This window comes from Alligator sinensis, unplaced genomic scaffold, assembly GCF_000455745.1.
Source record: "Alligator sinensis unplaced genomic scaffold, ASM45574v1 scaffold628_1, whole genome shotgun sequence".
Classification (NCBI taxonomy): domain Eukaryota; kingdom Metazoa; phylum Chordata; order Crocodylia; family Alligatoridae; genus Alligator; species Alligator sinensis.
In genome coordinates this window covers 1262232-1275709 of record NW_005841873.1, presented here as the reverse complement: position 1 = coordinate 1275709, position 13478 = coordinate 1262232, and the positions used below count along the sequence as shown (strand labels likewise).

Genomic DNA, 13478 nt, shown 5'->3' with positions numbered 1-13478 from the left:
GTGGTGGGGAGGAGCTGTAGGGAGGGGGGTTTGGGCTTTTTGCAGAGGGGGGGGAATGGGGCACTGACCAGCCTGCACCAGCTCCCCAGAATTGCCCTTGTGGCCCACGGGCCCAAATAATTGCTCATCCCTAAGTTATCTGGACACCCTTGGCCTTTAAGCTCTATCTTCAAGTTACATCTCTTTTATAGGCTCTGATGTAAGTGGCACTTTTCTCAACAGTTGTTGTTTACCTCTGTAGGTAACTGGGGTCCACATCTTGTTGTGGCCCAGAACTGTAACTCGTTGAAATGGAAGAATGAACTGGAACGCTGGTGCCCTGAATTGAAGGTTCTTCTATATTTTGCTAGGCAAAGAGAATTTGCAGGAAAAAGACAGGTACTGAAAGAAACTCATTTGTGAAATGCATAGCATGGCGTAAAGGCAAAATAAGCAGTGTGTTATGATTAACAAAGAGTGTCTGTGATGGTGTTTGCCTGGTTGTGATTTATCTTGAGATTTGTCCCCAAAAATAGCTGTGAAATCATAAACTTACTTTTCAACTTCTCAGGGCACTGCTTAACCATACTAAGGTAGGCAGCAGCTCCAGTTAAGAATGTTCAGACAAGACTGTCTTCCTTCTACATTTTTTGTTTTTGGATTATACAGGTTAAAAGAAAATTGGGTTTTTTTGAGTGAGAATGGGCACTAGTGATGTCTTGCTTTTGGTGATTAATGTGAGCTGCTTCCTAGAATCCAGCTGATGATCATCTGCTTTGTTTTTCTGGGCCTGAATTTCTTGGGTGCGTCCAGACAAGCGCACATGTGTGTCCCCCTGGGGACAAATAGCAGAGGCATGTAATCGTGCCGCTGCTATGTGTTCCCGGGACAGCTCGTGCATGCATGCTCTGGTGCACGTAGCAAGTTACCCTGGGTGAGGTAGGGGAGATTGGGGCTAGCACCTTGCTGGCCTTAGCAGCCTTACCTCATCCTGGGGCTTCCTCGGGCTTCAGCAGTGGTGATCCAGCATGCAGCACCTGGCCAGCAGTCGAAGTGTGGCTCTGGACAGCCAGGCTCCAGTTTCAGGTGGTGCGTGCTGCTGCTACGTGCTACTCCGCGCTCTTTTCAGGCGCGGGCTTTTTGACACCAGGGACAGTGATTTGATTCGTTGATTAGGATCACTGTCCCCAATTTCAATTTGGCCGAATCTGAAGATTCGATGCTGATTTAGAGAATCAGCGATTCAGACATAGACACAACTATGTTAAATGTTTTTTTTACATACCTTGAGGTAGCAGGCGCAGCTCGTGATTGCTGTGATGCCCAGTGGGGCGCATGGAGCATCCCACAGGAGTGCTTGGCAGCAGACCCAGAAGTGCTTCTGGTCCGCTTCCGGGTCTCCTGCCGAGCGCGCTGGTGATCCCCCCCATGCTCCTGTGGGCCCCTCCATCCGCCCCAGCATCGCAGTACTCACGAGCTGCCTGGTACCTTGAGGTATGTAGAAAAAACATTTTAAAGCTGTGTCTAAGTCCAAATTGCCAAATCTTTCCAAATCAATTTGGAGGGTTCCGTTTCGATTCAGAGAGATTAAAGGGTCCTGTGGTTTGATTCAGCCATGGAATCGGGCCAAATCTCCACCGAATCGAATCAGTGACCAAAGCTTCACACAGCCCTAATATTTATTCAGCTTCTGAGGTCTTTCTCGATGGCCAACATTAAAGTTTCTGATGGTTAAAGATTGTATATTCTTTGACTCTGTTGCATTTTAAAAATAGTAGTCTGCATTTATTTATTAATATTTCTCAGGTTATAATTATCGTATGTTCCAGTTTGTTTGGCCACATTCAACAAGTAAATAAAGTTATATTAACTGATTAACAGTATAGCCATTCAAATAGGCTGAACATTTCTTTACACTTTAGAATGTAAAACTTTGAAAAAGTTCATAAAATAGTGTGAAATAATAGATTTTAATCCCAGTAAGAAATGTACTTGCTAGTTTTTAATTAAAAAAATATAAACATTAAATCTTTTACGATGGGCTTGTTCATGTTGCAGGAATGGATGAAACTGAGCAATTTTAATGTATGTATTACTTCCTACAAGCAACTGTTCAAAAGTTACCAGGTCTTCATGAAAATTCAGTGGAAATACCTAGTCATAGATGAGAGGCAGAAAGTTAAAAATTTGTCTGAGAAACACTGGGAGGGACTCTGCAGGCTCCAAAGGTCTGGATCATTAATTCAATATTTTTTCTTGTATATCGTTATCCATTTTTTGTTCAGAAAATAATTTGATTGTTCTATAATTTAAGGTGGAAGTCTCATTTAAATTGTGAAGTGACTTCATCCTGTATCTGTCTTTCTCTCTCTTCGTAGCCAGCATCGCTTACTCTTGATAGAACCTCCCCTTCCTACCTCCTTGATAGAACTGTGGACCCTGGTACGTTTTTTGATTCCTGGAATTTCCAGACCTTGCATGGATTTTGTGACACATGCAGCTAAAAAGGAGAATGAAGATTACTTTCAGAAAATGGCTATGAGACTGCATAGAGTATGTCCATTTTAAAGATCCTCTTTCAATCTGAATATCTGTTGCAGTGGGTAAATACCAGTTAAGTATTACTTGATTTCAATTTCTTTTTAGATAACTCAACCATTTATTTTTCAAAGAACCAAAAGACAAGTGGAAAAACAATTGACAAAGAAATATGATCATGTGCTGAAGTGTTATTTTTCTCATCGGCAGAAAGCTATGTATAAAGATGTCCTGTTTCAACCAAGGTAAAAACAATTCATGCATGGATCTTATTGCTGCTTTTGTTTAAGTTAGGCAATATTGGTCTTGCAGGAAGAGGACTTGGAACAGGAATATTTTTTAAGTGAATAGTTGGTCATAAAACTTTTGACTAAAGATCAGGCATAAGTAGAATGTGTTGCGTGGTAGATTAATCTTCCTAAATGAAATGGTGTAATGACTAAATACCATCACTTCTGTCATTCATGTGCTCCCAAATGAACATAAAAAATCTGCTAGATTTTTTTTAACAGGAAATGAGTTTAAATGTGTGTAATACTTATGCCAAACTTTCAATCTGGCATATACAAATATGCATGCATTCTCTCAGCTGTGTTTAGATTCAGTTCTCAAGTTTAAGTAATTGAAGTCATATGCAGGTTGTTAACAAACCTTTCTTTAAATAATTTTATTATGTTTCATTTTAATGACATTTTCAAACTCATAGTCTGAATGTATAGTCTCGCTGTTGAAACGGGCCTTAATCTTGCAAGTACCTTGCACATTCACAGATATTTCTCACACCGATAGTTACTTTTCAAGTAGCCTCAGTGATTGGGAAATGGAAAGTTGCATTAATACCTGGTGGCCTGCATGATCAGGGTTTCAGCACTTTTAAGTTCCACTGGCTTTCCAGTGACCTGAATGCAATTGTGGAAAACCTGTGTTTGATAAAGCAGTTGAGTAGTTTTATCAATAAATTGATTACATATTAAGAAACTATTATGGTTTTTTGTTATTACTTTTGTGATCCACAAAAGGGTTTACAGAGCTAGAAAGACTATGTAGGCTGGGCTACCAGAAATGAAGTTTTGTACTGAGTTGATTTAAATTTACTTCTATTTAATAAACAGAACTCAAGAAGCTCTCAGAAGCGGGCATTTTGTCAGTGTCCTTCATGTTCTGATGCAGCTCCAAAAGATTTGTAATCACCCAGATCTGATAAATCCCAGGCTTTCCAGCTCCTCCTACGTATTGGAGCCACTAGAGTATACAGTTGCTTCATTGGTACTGAATGCCCTGGAATGGGATCTTTGGAAGGTTAGTGGAAAAATGAAATCCTTTTGTACTTGTGGAACACTTAGATTATGAAAAACAGTTTTGCTGGCTATACTGGGGGAGTATAATGGAAAGGAGTGGAATTTGCTGGTTGCAGTTCAGTCTCCTAATGCACACAGTGAATTACTTTTCCCTTCTAAGAATGATTGCTCAGATTTATGAATGGTAAGCTGTGCTTGAGCAGTGAGTGAGTTTGGGGTCTTGCATCCGGTTATCAGCACTGTCTGGTGTTTGCTGTCTTTAGATGCCAATTAACCTATGAATGTTTCTTCAAGTACATCAGACTCTTGGGCTAGATCATTTGGGCAAACCAGAAGCCACACTCCATGTATTTAAGCCATAGGACTTTCATTTCTCACGGTTTCATCAGTAGCCTTTGTTGTGAAAGCAATGTAGGAAAAACATGACAAACTGCGTTGAGTGATGTAAATAGTCACAGAAATCGAAGTGTCAGGCTTGAGGGGAAACTGGGAAAAAGCCAGGAGCTTGTGAAAGCAGTGGGATAAAGGAGATAAAAAGGCAAGGGAAGCAAGACTAGGACTCAGTGCTTGGAAGGCAAGAAATGGACTGGAGAAGAAACCCATACGTTGCATTCAAATTGAGGCTGCTGTCCTATCTTCTCATCTCCTGCACACCACTCAGCATTTGCCTTGGCTTTGCTTACCAGAATCTCCTAAACAATTATAGCCGCTTCATGTGAAATCATATGGATTCTGTGCTGGTTTCCTACTGGCTTAAGTTGTTTTATACAAGATAAAAAAACCCTTTACTTCTGAGTAAGCTTTTAAAACTGTCTAACTCTTTCCTTTTTATTTGTTCTTTTAAATTAAAATTAGCATGCAGACATGTCTCTCTTCGATCTGATTGGGATGGAAGACAAAATGACGCGCTATGCGGCACAAAGGCTGCCAAACCAAAAAGTGACCAGAAAGCTCATTGAAGAGATCTACAGTTCCCCTCCTACTCCACCCAGACCCAACCCAGTAAAGCTCAGACCGAGCAAGTATGCACAGTTTGAAAATAATTCTGAACTACCAAAAATAAAGGGAATAATATTTGTAGGACAAAGGAGATATTCAGACCTCTCTGATTTTTCTGTTTCTTGCTGTTAGACTTAGAGCTGCTTAAAGTTGTGCCAGTCACCTAAAGAGAAGGAAGCTGCCTTAATAGATAAGAGGACAATTGAGGTGTTCAGAAGGACTGAACTTCTAAGCCATGTCAGAAGACAGCAATCTTAGGCTGTTTGGGAAGTGATACAAGTCTTTTTGGGAGGGGTGGATTGTGGGTTGTGATAAGTCAGCTGTTATCTGCCAGAAATTTTTGCCCTAAAGAGCTGCTTGCCAAAACAGACTAACTGATCAGCTCCTTGAAAAAATAAGCAGGAAAGGAGGCACTTTGTAAAACAGCCAGCTTTTGTTTTGTTTAAAAAACAAAACAAAACTTGAGGGTCTCCCTCTGCAACCAAGTTAAAAGGGACCAGTTTGCAGAATTTTAGAGCTATGTTACAGAACTACATCCGAACAAAGGTTATAAGTAACATAAGTTAATGTGTAAATAATAATGACTTGGTTGATAGATGCTGAGAAAGGCAGTTACTATTTGTGACAGCCTCAAATGCTTGTGAATAACTGACTAACACAGAAGAGAGGGAGTGTGTCCTGTTCTGGTTGGATTGGAGGATATTGCTAGGCATCTGTATGACACTGAAGGAAACTCAACACTTGACGAGGTGGCTAAAACACACACACAGGCAGGAAGATGCTAGAGCTCATTAATCGATGTGCTGCTATGTGGTTTTACTTTTTGAAGAAAAGCATATGCTAAAGAAGTTACTTTGAAGTCAGCTTTTAAATTGTCAGTGGGGTTTATGCTAGGTTGGGCCTGAATGATCTGTAGGCACTTGAGGGTCATGTTCTTTGGGTCCCTTTGCTGCAGCCAGCCTCAACTATTATAATTTGCTCCCTAAAGCACTCCTGGTGGTAGAAGTAAGATGTGCAAGTGGAGGTGGGACCGTGATCCTGCTTCCCTCTGTGCCAGCCCCTAGCATTGACTGTATGCTTGAAAGTATGCTGGATCCTTTGAACTGATGTGCTAGAAAGCATCTCTGCTGAATGCTGGGAAACTGGGAGGAAGAGTCAGATTTGTTCTTGCTGTGCTCTCTGCAGCTGTATGACTCCTCCGGACCCAGTTATTGCAAACAATTGGGTCTTAAACTTGACTCACTTATTTGGATGAGAGTTTTCTGGCTAAATCTAATATGACTTCTATATACTTGTATAATGTCTAGGTTATTTCAACCAGTGCTGTATGGACAGAAACCAGAGGGCAGAACTCTACATTTCCCTACTCTTCAGATATACCACACAGCAAATACGACAATGGCTACAGGAGCTCATTGTGGTAAAGTACAAAGAAGACTGCCTCTTGCTGCTTTTCCAGAAGATTGCAGTAGGAAAAGTTCGATCCATGTGCTGAAAGATTGTTTTTCCTTTCCAAAGCTTTTTCAGTTGTACTTGGAGTTTTTGGAGGTATCATGACTATGTACCACGTGGATGTCTGTATCTTTTTACTCATGTGAAGGAGGTCCCTTGTTGAGACACTCAAATCTGGGTCCTGTTACAACATCAAAATAGAAAATTATTTTTTCTTCATTATGTGTGTTAAGGAGATGAATATTGCTGTGCAAATTTCCCAATGTTATGGACTGACTACCTTTAATCTATCATAGATTTTTCAATTTGGTGAAAGCCATTTGACAAAACTAACCTGCCATTTTTTTGTTCTCTCTTGTATACAAAACTTAATTTCCTTTTGATCTATGATGCTTAGATTTAGGCATTCCAGCTCACAAGACTTTCTTATCTTTTTCTCTGTAAAGCACCCACTAGAGTTGGGGGAAATATTATTGGATGCAGCCTTTGGAAATCTTGACCTGTTCTGAGCTCCTGCAATATGTAGGCAGAGACTGTTCAGTCATTCCAGTGCCCCTGCTTGCTGCACATGTCTTACATCCCCTATGAGCTTATGATTAGCCTGCAAATGATATCAGTTTATGCATGACTACATAAATAGAACATCATTTTTAAAAAATTTTTTTTTACAAATCTTAATTCAGTTGATAGAATAGATGATTATACAGATGAGTAATTACCATTTCATTTTCAGGCTAGTTTAATTGGCAGACAAGCTGATTGTGGGGGGACCCCCTATTATCACCTGATAGGGAAATACCTACATTGGCTTAGAAATCCAAATTTACTGGGCCAAGTTTTTTAAATCTCTATGCATTCTGTGAGGTTATTAAAATTTCATGTAGACATGGATGCAAATACTGCTTAAATGCAGATGTGGGAAGTGTCCTCAGACTTAGTTTCCTGCTAATTCCAACTATCAGTTACTTTGAAGGAGAGGGCTCTTCAGATAGGGCTTTTTATTCCAAGAAGACTATTAGAAATCAAACAAGTCAATTGACTTGGAGCTTGTGTGGGGAGGAGGAAATACTTGACTACTGAAGGAGCTATTCTAGGTATCAGAACAGAGAGTCCTTTACAGTAGCTTGCAGCCTGCAGACCAAATTTGGACCATGTCAGCCCTGCTTGGAGATGCAGCACATGCCTATTTGTATATGTAGAGATCTGAATGAAAATTCTCCATTTTTTAGTTCTGTACACCTTCTTTTTGTCCTGTTATAATAGGTGGTAAGGTGGAAAAACTAGGTTGGTCATTCCCCGCAACTGGAGCACAAGACAGAAATGCTCAACCAGAGTTGCCTGTAACATTACATTTTAAAGGAAAAACATTTACTTTGTCTTATAGTCAACTCTGCCAGCTTACTGGAGGACAACCTCTGCAGCTTGAAGGTATTGTCTTGTTCAGCTTCCAATGGTTGTTTTGTCTAAATCCTTTGGAGCAAAGTGTCTGGCTGAAAGCTGTGGTCTTAAATTGTAAAGTTTTGGTAGGGGTAGAGAATATATCTTTCCTCTCAGTTCTTCTCACAACTCTTTCCATGTAGGCTGAGTTAAAAGGGGATAAGCTAACTTAAACTGCATGGTATGGATGGGGTTGCAGTCACATTGTTCGCTTAGTTTGCAAGTCTGGATATCATGTACGGTTCTAAGATATTGTTCAATTTTTTATTAAAGTTTTTTATTGGCAATGATTCTGTTCAAAATGGATATAGCAAGAACTCACTGAATTGTGCAATTACAATTGCAGGAAACACTTTCCACATTGTCTCAGTTTCAACCCTAAAATACTTAGGACTACAACCTCACTGGCCAGCTGCTGTGCCATCTATTGGTTGGTCTGGGTCTGAGCCTGTTGAAAGTACTAGTTTTACAAAGCATGTAGACCATCACTCCAATGTGTCAACTTCTACCGTAGTAACACAGCAAAGTAAGTACAATATTTCTGTTTTCTTTCACATAACATTTGGAGAGCTCTGTCATTTTAGCCAAATATTTTTTTCTTGCTGTACTCCATTGGATACTGTTGACAGGCCAAATGTTTCAACTGCTTAAAACATATTTATAAAATAAATTCTCCCTGCTATTTCGGAGAACAGGATGAAAATGCATTGTATTATTGTTCACTCTCATATGTAACACCATTCCTGTGCACTGGAGGATATTAAGAGCTGATGGTTCTGTTACTTTGAGTACCAGACATGCCAGGAATATATTAAACATTCCTGCAGTGGTGCTTTTATTATTATTATTGGTCTGTGGTTTGGCTTAAATGTTGCAGTATGCTGACTTGGAATTTTGGCAACAGATTTTTGAGGGATGTTGAGCATTAATTTTGACACAATGGTAGGGTTCTTGAATAACCGGGAAGTAAACTTTTAGTGTGAACCATGCAAAGATAGAACATCTACATAGCATTAGGCTTTTTTTCCTTTACAATAACTGTTTCTATATAAAATATATATTTTTAAATAAACCTTTTGTTTCTTATCTCTTTGCTTTCCTGGAAAAATGCATTTACTACTTTGACAGTGAATGATCCAGAAACTAAATCAAAATCCATGTCTCTCCTAGGATGTCCAACACAGGTATAATACCAGTTCTTTGTACTGGAGATTAGAGTATGTGTCGTGCTGCTTTTGTGTAGTGGTATTATATCTGATTCAGATAGAACGGTACATTAATAAAGCATGCAGAATATCTGGTATCCAGAGATCTCTCTCGTGCCCATCCAGGTTATGTGGAGATGAGTAGTGGCTCAGAATTCACACTTTGAATATAAGGTAGAAGAAGTGTTTTCACCAGCAGGCTTGATATAGGGGACAGTTAATGATATTTATTTGCTTAGAAATGTCCTAGCTCAGTATCTGCCTTTTCACCATACTTATACTATTTGCTCTGCTGTCTCTTCCTTAATTTCTTCCCCTTTTTCATTAATGGAATTCACTTTAAACTTTCTCTTGAACAATTTATGTTTACATAGTTCTCTGCCTTGATAACCTATCTATAAAATATGTTCTGTTCTTAGGCTCTAACAGAGGAAGAGAACAGGCTTTGGAAGGAGCATGTGGACAGAATACTTTCTGGCAATGAGCGCCGTTGTTCTAAAGCCCCAGTGTATGGCAGAGACTTGCTGGGAATTTGTTCTTTGCTTAGCGAAAGAAAAACTCCTTGGCAGTATTCTGCCAGCATCAACAAATGGAGGTGGGCTGGCTTTGTGAACTGTTGCCTTTCTTCAAGGGCCTCAGAAGGCCTTAGTGATCCACTTCAAGACCTGGTCTTGGTACCAGGGCAGCAACAGGAGTCCTTGAAGGATGTTGTGAACAGGTAATTGCAAATGATGGATGGACTTGTTAGTTTTACACAAATATGAGGTTATATGTAGGGATCTCTGAAAGCAGAACTGTCAACTGACCTAGTGTTTCTTGTTTTTTCCTACTTTAAAGTATTGATATTGCAAATGCAGAAGCTGATTGACAGTCATTCTTTTTGCTAAACAAAACAAACCATTATCCAAGTTCCTACCTTTTAATATTTTCCTTTTTCTCTCATGTTGAGGATTTTCTCCTGTGTTGTCTGTTTTTATGCTGGTGATTTGAAAGATTCTGTATCCTGTAACACTGCCAGCAATGACTGTTAGTTATTAGACAATGACACCTCTATTTGCAAAATGTAATACTGTGTGGGAATCTACAACATTTAGGCATACTTTCTCTGACTGTTGTGAAAATGAATGAGAAGCCAAGGGTTAATGCTGAAGAACAAAAGGTAAAAATTAAGAAATTAAACTAGAGGGGCACTTGCCTTTGTAACACAGGGCTAGTGGGTATCTGTTTTACCAGGATCCCCCTTACGCATGTTAATCTTAAGTAGTGGGTATGCTGAGGACTCCTTGTTTTTTGGTGGCAGTGATATAAAACTGTATCTATCCTGTCACTGTCTGTTCTGGTCGTCTACACTCTCTCACTCATTGTCTCACTTCCTTACTTTTCCCATGTGAGCCCTTCTTTTTACTACTGGTTTTGAATATTTAGTGCTTTGTTCCATATGTATAGTTTGTGCTGTTAGGGTTGGCAATACTAAAGTTTTGCTTCCTTTTGCAGCACTCTGTGTGTGCTGCCAGCTGCAGTTGTTGCTCGTCCAGCAAATCCTCCTTCATACGCCCATAGTATGAAAACCTTAAAGCACAATCTTGAAGAGCAAGTAGCTCCCTATTTCCATCAGCTGCAGCAGATTATCACTTTGCCCTTACTACAGTTCCCTGACCGCCGACTAGTGCAGTATGATTCAGGTAAAGGATAATGGTTGGCATACTCATGGAGGCCTGCTTTCTCTGGTAGATGCATACTGCGTGGAAATGCTTCTTATTTCTTTTTTCCAAAAAGGCAAGTTGGAGGCTCTGTCTGTCTTGCTTCAGAAGCTGAAATCAGAAGGGCACCGTGTGCTGATTTTAACACAGATGACTCTGATGCTGGATATCTTGGAGCAGTTTCTAAACTTCCACTTTCTCACCTACATAAGAGTTGAAGAGTATGCCAGCTGTGAGCAGCATCTGGTGAGAGAGGCCTATGCAGTAAAGTGATGCTAAAACTTGTCTGACTGGAGAAAAAAATGCCCAAATGGAGTTGTATACAACAATGCTATGCAGTATTTATAAAATATGTATATAAATTAGCTTCTCATATAGCAGGGCCAGAAGCTTGGCATGCGGTTTTTGCTAAAACAACTAAATAATAGTAGTAATGTGTTTAAAAAATGGATAATTTTATTGGTAGGTGGCAAGGAAGGGAGAGGTTATCAAAGCAGTGTATCTTGAATTGTCCTGCTCAAGATTATCTTTTTATGTGGAGCTTGAGATAACTTTGATCACAAATGAATAGTATCTCACACATGTTAATAATATCCTTGACTTAGTGCTTACAATGTTACTGTCTGTAGATGACAACACAATGGGCATTTTTCGCTTTGATTATATTGTTGTCTTGGCTCTTCCTCAGCCTTACTCCAGGGGCTTTTATGCCTGTGTAGTGCCCTGGCATTGCCTGAGGAGAAATTAAAAGTATGCTCATATCCCTCCCCAGTAGGATTTTACATTTCCTTTGGGGCCTACAATTTGAGCAAACATTTAGTCTCAATAACCCGGTTGGTTCCTTTGTATTTTTCATCTTTTATCTTACTGTTGTGCTTTGAGCCAAACACAGTATAATATACCTACAGATATACGTTATTTTAAAGCATCAACCTTGCAGTCTGCATAGTAGGAGAGTCTCAACTTGTCCATTAGGAAAGGGCAATCAAGGAGCTACAGGGTATGTAATAAAGAAGATGAATTTGATATGATCTCTGTAATGTCACAAGGCAATAGCTGTTCTCGATCTTGTAGCATCTACTTTGGTCAAAAAAAAAATACATAAATAAAATTGGATTGTTTGTTTAAACTTAAAAATAGTAACAAAACTACTGTAAGACTCTTGGCACCTTTTGAGGTAGATTAGAGGGGCAAATAAAACTTTTTTTTTTTTAAGGATGTTCCTTTTCTTAAAGTATAGTAAAAAAACCCACCAAGTCAGTTCATTATTTACATCACTTTCATGTTGTAACTAACTTTCCCCATTTTAGGAGCAGATAAATGCTTTCAACAGAGACAAGCGAATCTTTTGTGCTATCCTGTCCTCTCACAGCCCTTCGGCAGGTGTCAGTTGTGTAGAGGCAGGTGCTGCTGTGTTCTATGACGTCGATTTGGATCCATTGATGGATGCAAAGGCTCAGGAATGGTGCCACAGGCTTGAGAGAGGCAAAGACATCCATGTGTACAGGTAACGTTAGTATGGAGAAGCTATTGTAAATGTATAGGAACGTAAAGGCTAATGGATAGGAATGGAAAAGGTAATGGAAGGTGGGAAAGTTGCTGCTAGAGAGCACTTGAGGGTGGGAGTTTTAAAAGCTCTGCATTGGCCAGTCCCTCAGTAAGACATCCTTGGTTAAAACAAAAAAATAAAGGCCATTATTCTCCATCTGAAGGCTGAAGGGCGGTTGAAGACTTTATTCTTTCCCATTTTTGTAGCTCTTACAGCCATCTTTAAGGATGAGAACAGGAAAAGAGAAACCACACACCTTTTTGGAAAGGAGGACTAACGTAACAGAGTATTAATGGGCATGATCATGAGCTGGAGTTCATGGATAAGAATATTCTTGCTGATTAAATATTTTTTTCTTTAAAGCAGTCAGTACCTGTCGTGTATTGGGGGTAATAAAATTCTAATGTCTGGCTGAGGGCTTCTTTCAGGTGGCTGTTTCATGAAGAGAAGCTGAGAAAACGTATTGGCACCGAGCTGACATTTTGCACTCCATTGCACTAGAAGCTACTGAGTGCATTCAGAAGGATGTGGATCTTACTTGCATCCTGGTAGTCCAGCAAAAAAGGCCTAACAGCCCCTGAGCTAGTTTTGCATTGCTAATATCTGCATAAGGAAAGTTAGCTGTGGAACACTTAGATTTGGCAAGGCACGTTTATAAAAAATACAGTGTTTAATGGGTATTTTTCCTGCAGGCTTGTAAGTAGCAATTCCATAGAAGAGATGCTGTTGAAAAATGGCACTAAACATCTCATCAGAGAGGTAGCTGCTTCAGGAAATGACAATCCCATGGCATTTTTAACACAGGTACTTTAATATAAATGTGTTATGCATGAATGGTCCCCTGCAAATGCATAAAGAAATCGAGTGGATTGGAGCCAAGAGTGTTCAGCAACTTTCAGTTCTATATTATTATTTTTAAAAATGTTGCCTGGGGATAGTAATATTTTTAATGGGTTTTAATAATCTGGATAGTAAACTTTCATAATTTTCCAAGGCTAGTTGAATAGCTGAGGAGATATAACAGTATAAGTTTGACTTTGATCCGGAAGAGTACTTTGCAGTTTTGTCTTGAAACTTTCCAAAATAAAGTTTGAAAGGATGCTATTGTTAGGCCAAAAGAAAATAATCTGTTTTTATCAAAGGTCTCGATGTAGAAGGACTTACCTATACCTTGCTATTAATATCATAGGAAATAAAGGAAACGGTTTCATAGTTTCATAGTAGCTAGGGTCGGGAGGGACCTGATCAGATCATCTAGCCCGACCCCCTGCCACAGGCAGGGACGAATGCTGGGGTCACAAGACCCCGGGCAGGGGATGGT

General features: G+C 39.6%; 1 protein-coding gene and 1 non-coding gene across 2 annotated transcripts in view; both read left to right on the top strand.

Moving 5' to 3' along the window:
* LOC102372523 (E1A-binding protein p400-like) overlaps window positions 1–13478 on the top strand; it is a 38991-nt gene that overhangs the window by 10131 nt on the left and 15382 nt on the right. Inside the window, 15 exon segments of the mRNA XM_014527500.2 lie at window positions 242–378; window positions 2038–2207; window positions 2358–2532; window positions 2626–2762; window positions 3630–3816; window positions 4671–4837; window positions 6122–6234; window positions 7530–7694; window positions 8050–8229; window positions 8832–8887; window positions 9328–9626; window positions 10403–10590; window positions 10685–10854; window positions 11919–12115; window positions 12850–12977. Of these exon segments, the coding sequence (XP_014382986.2) occupies window positions 242–378; window positions 2038–2207; window positions 2358–2532; window positions 2626–2762; window positions 3630–3816; window positions 4671–4837; window positions 6122–6234; window positions 7530–7694; window positions 8050–8229; window positions 8832–8887; window positions 9328–9626; window positions 10403–10590; window positions 10685–10854; window positions 11919–12115; window positions 12850–12977 (2469 nt within the window).
* On the top strand, window positions 11288–11425 carry LOC112549000. The gene has a single exon (XR_003092438.1). It is a non-coding gene; the product is annotated as a small nucleolar RNA SNORA49 (small nucleolar RNA).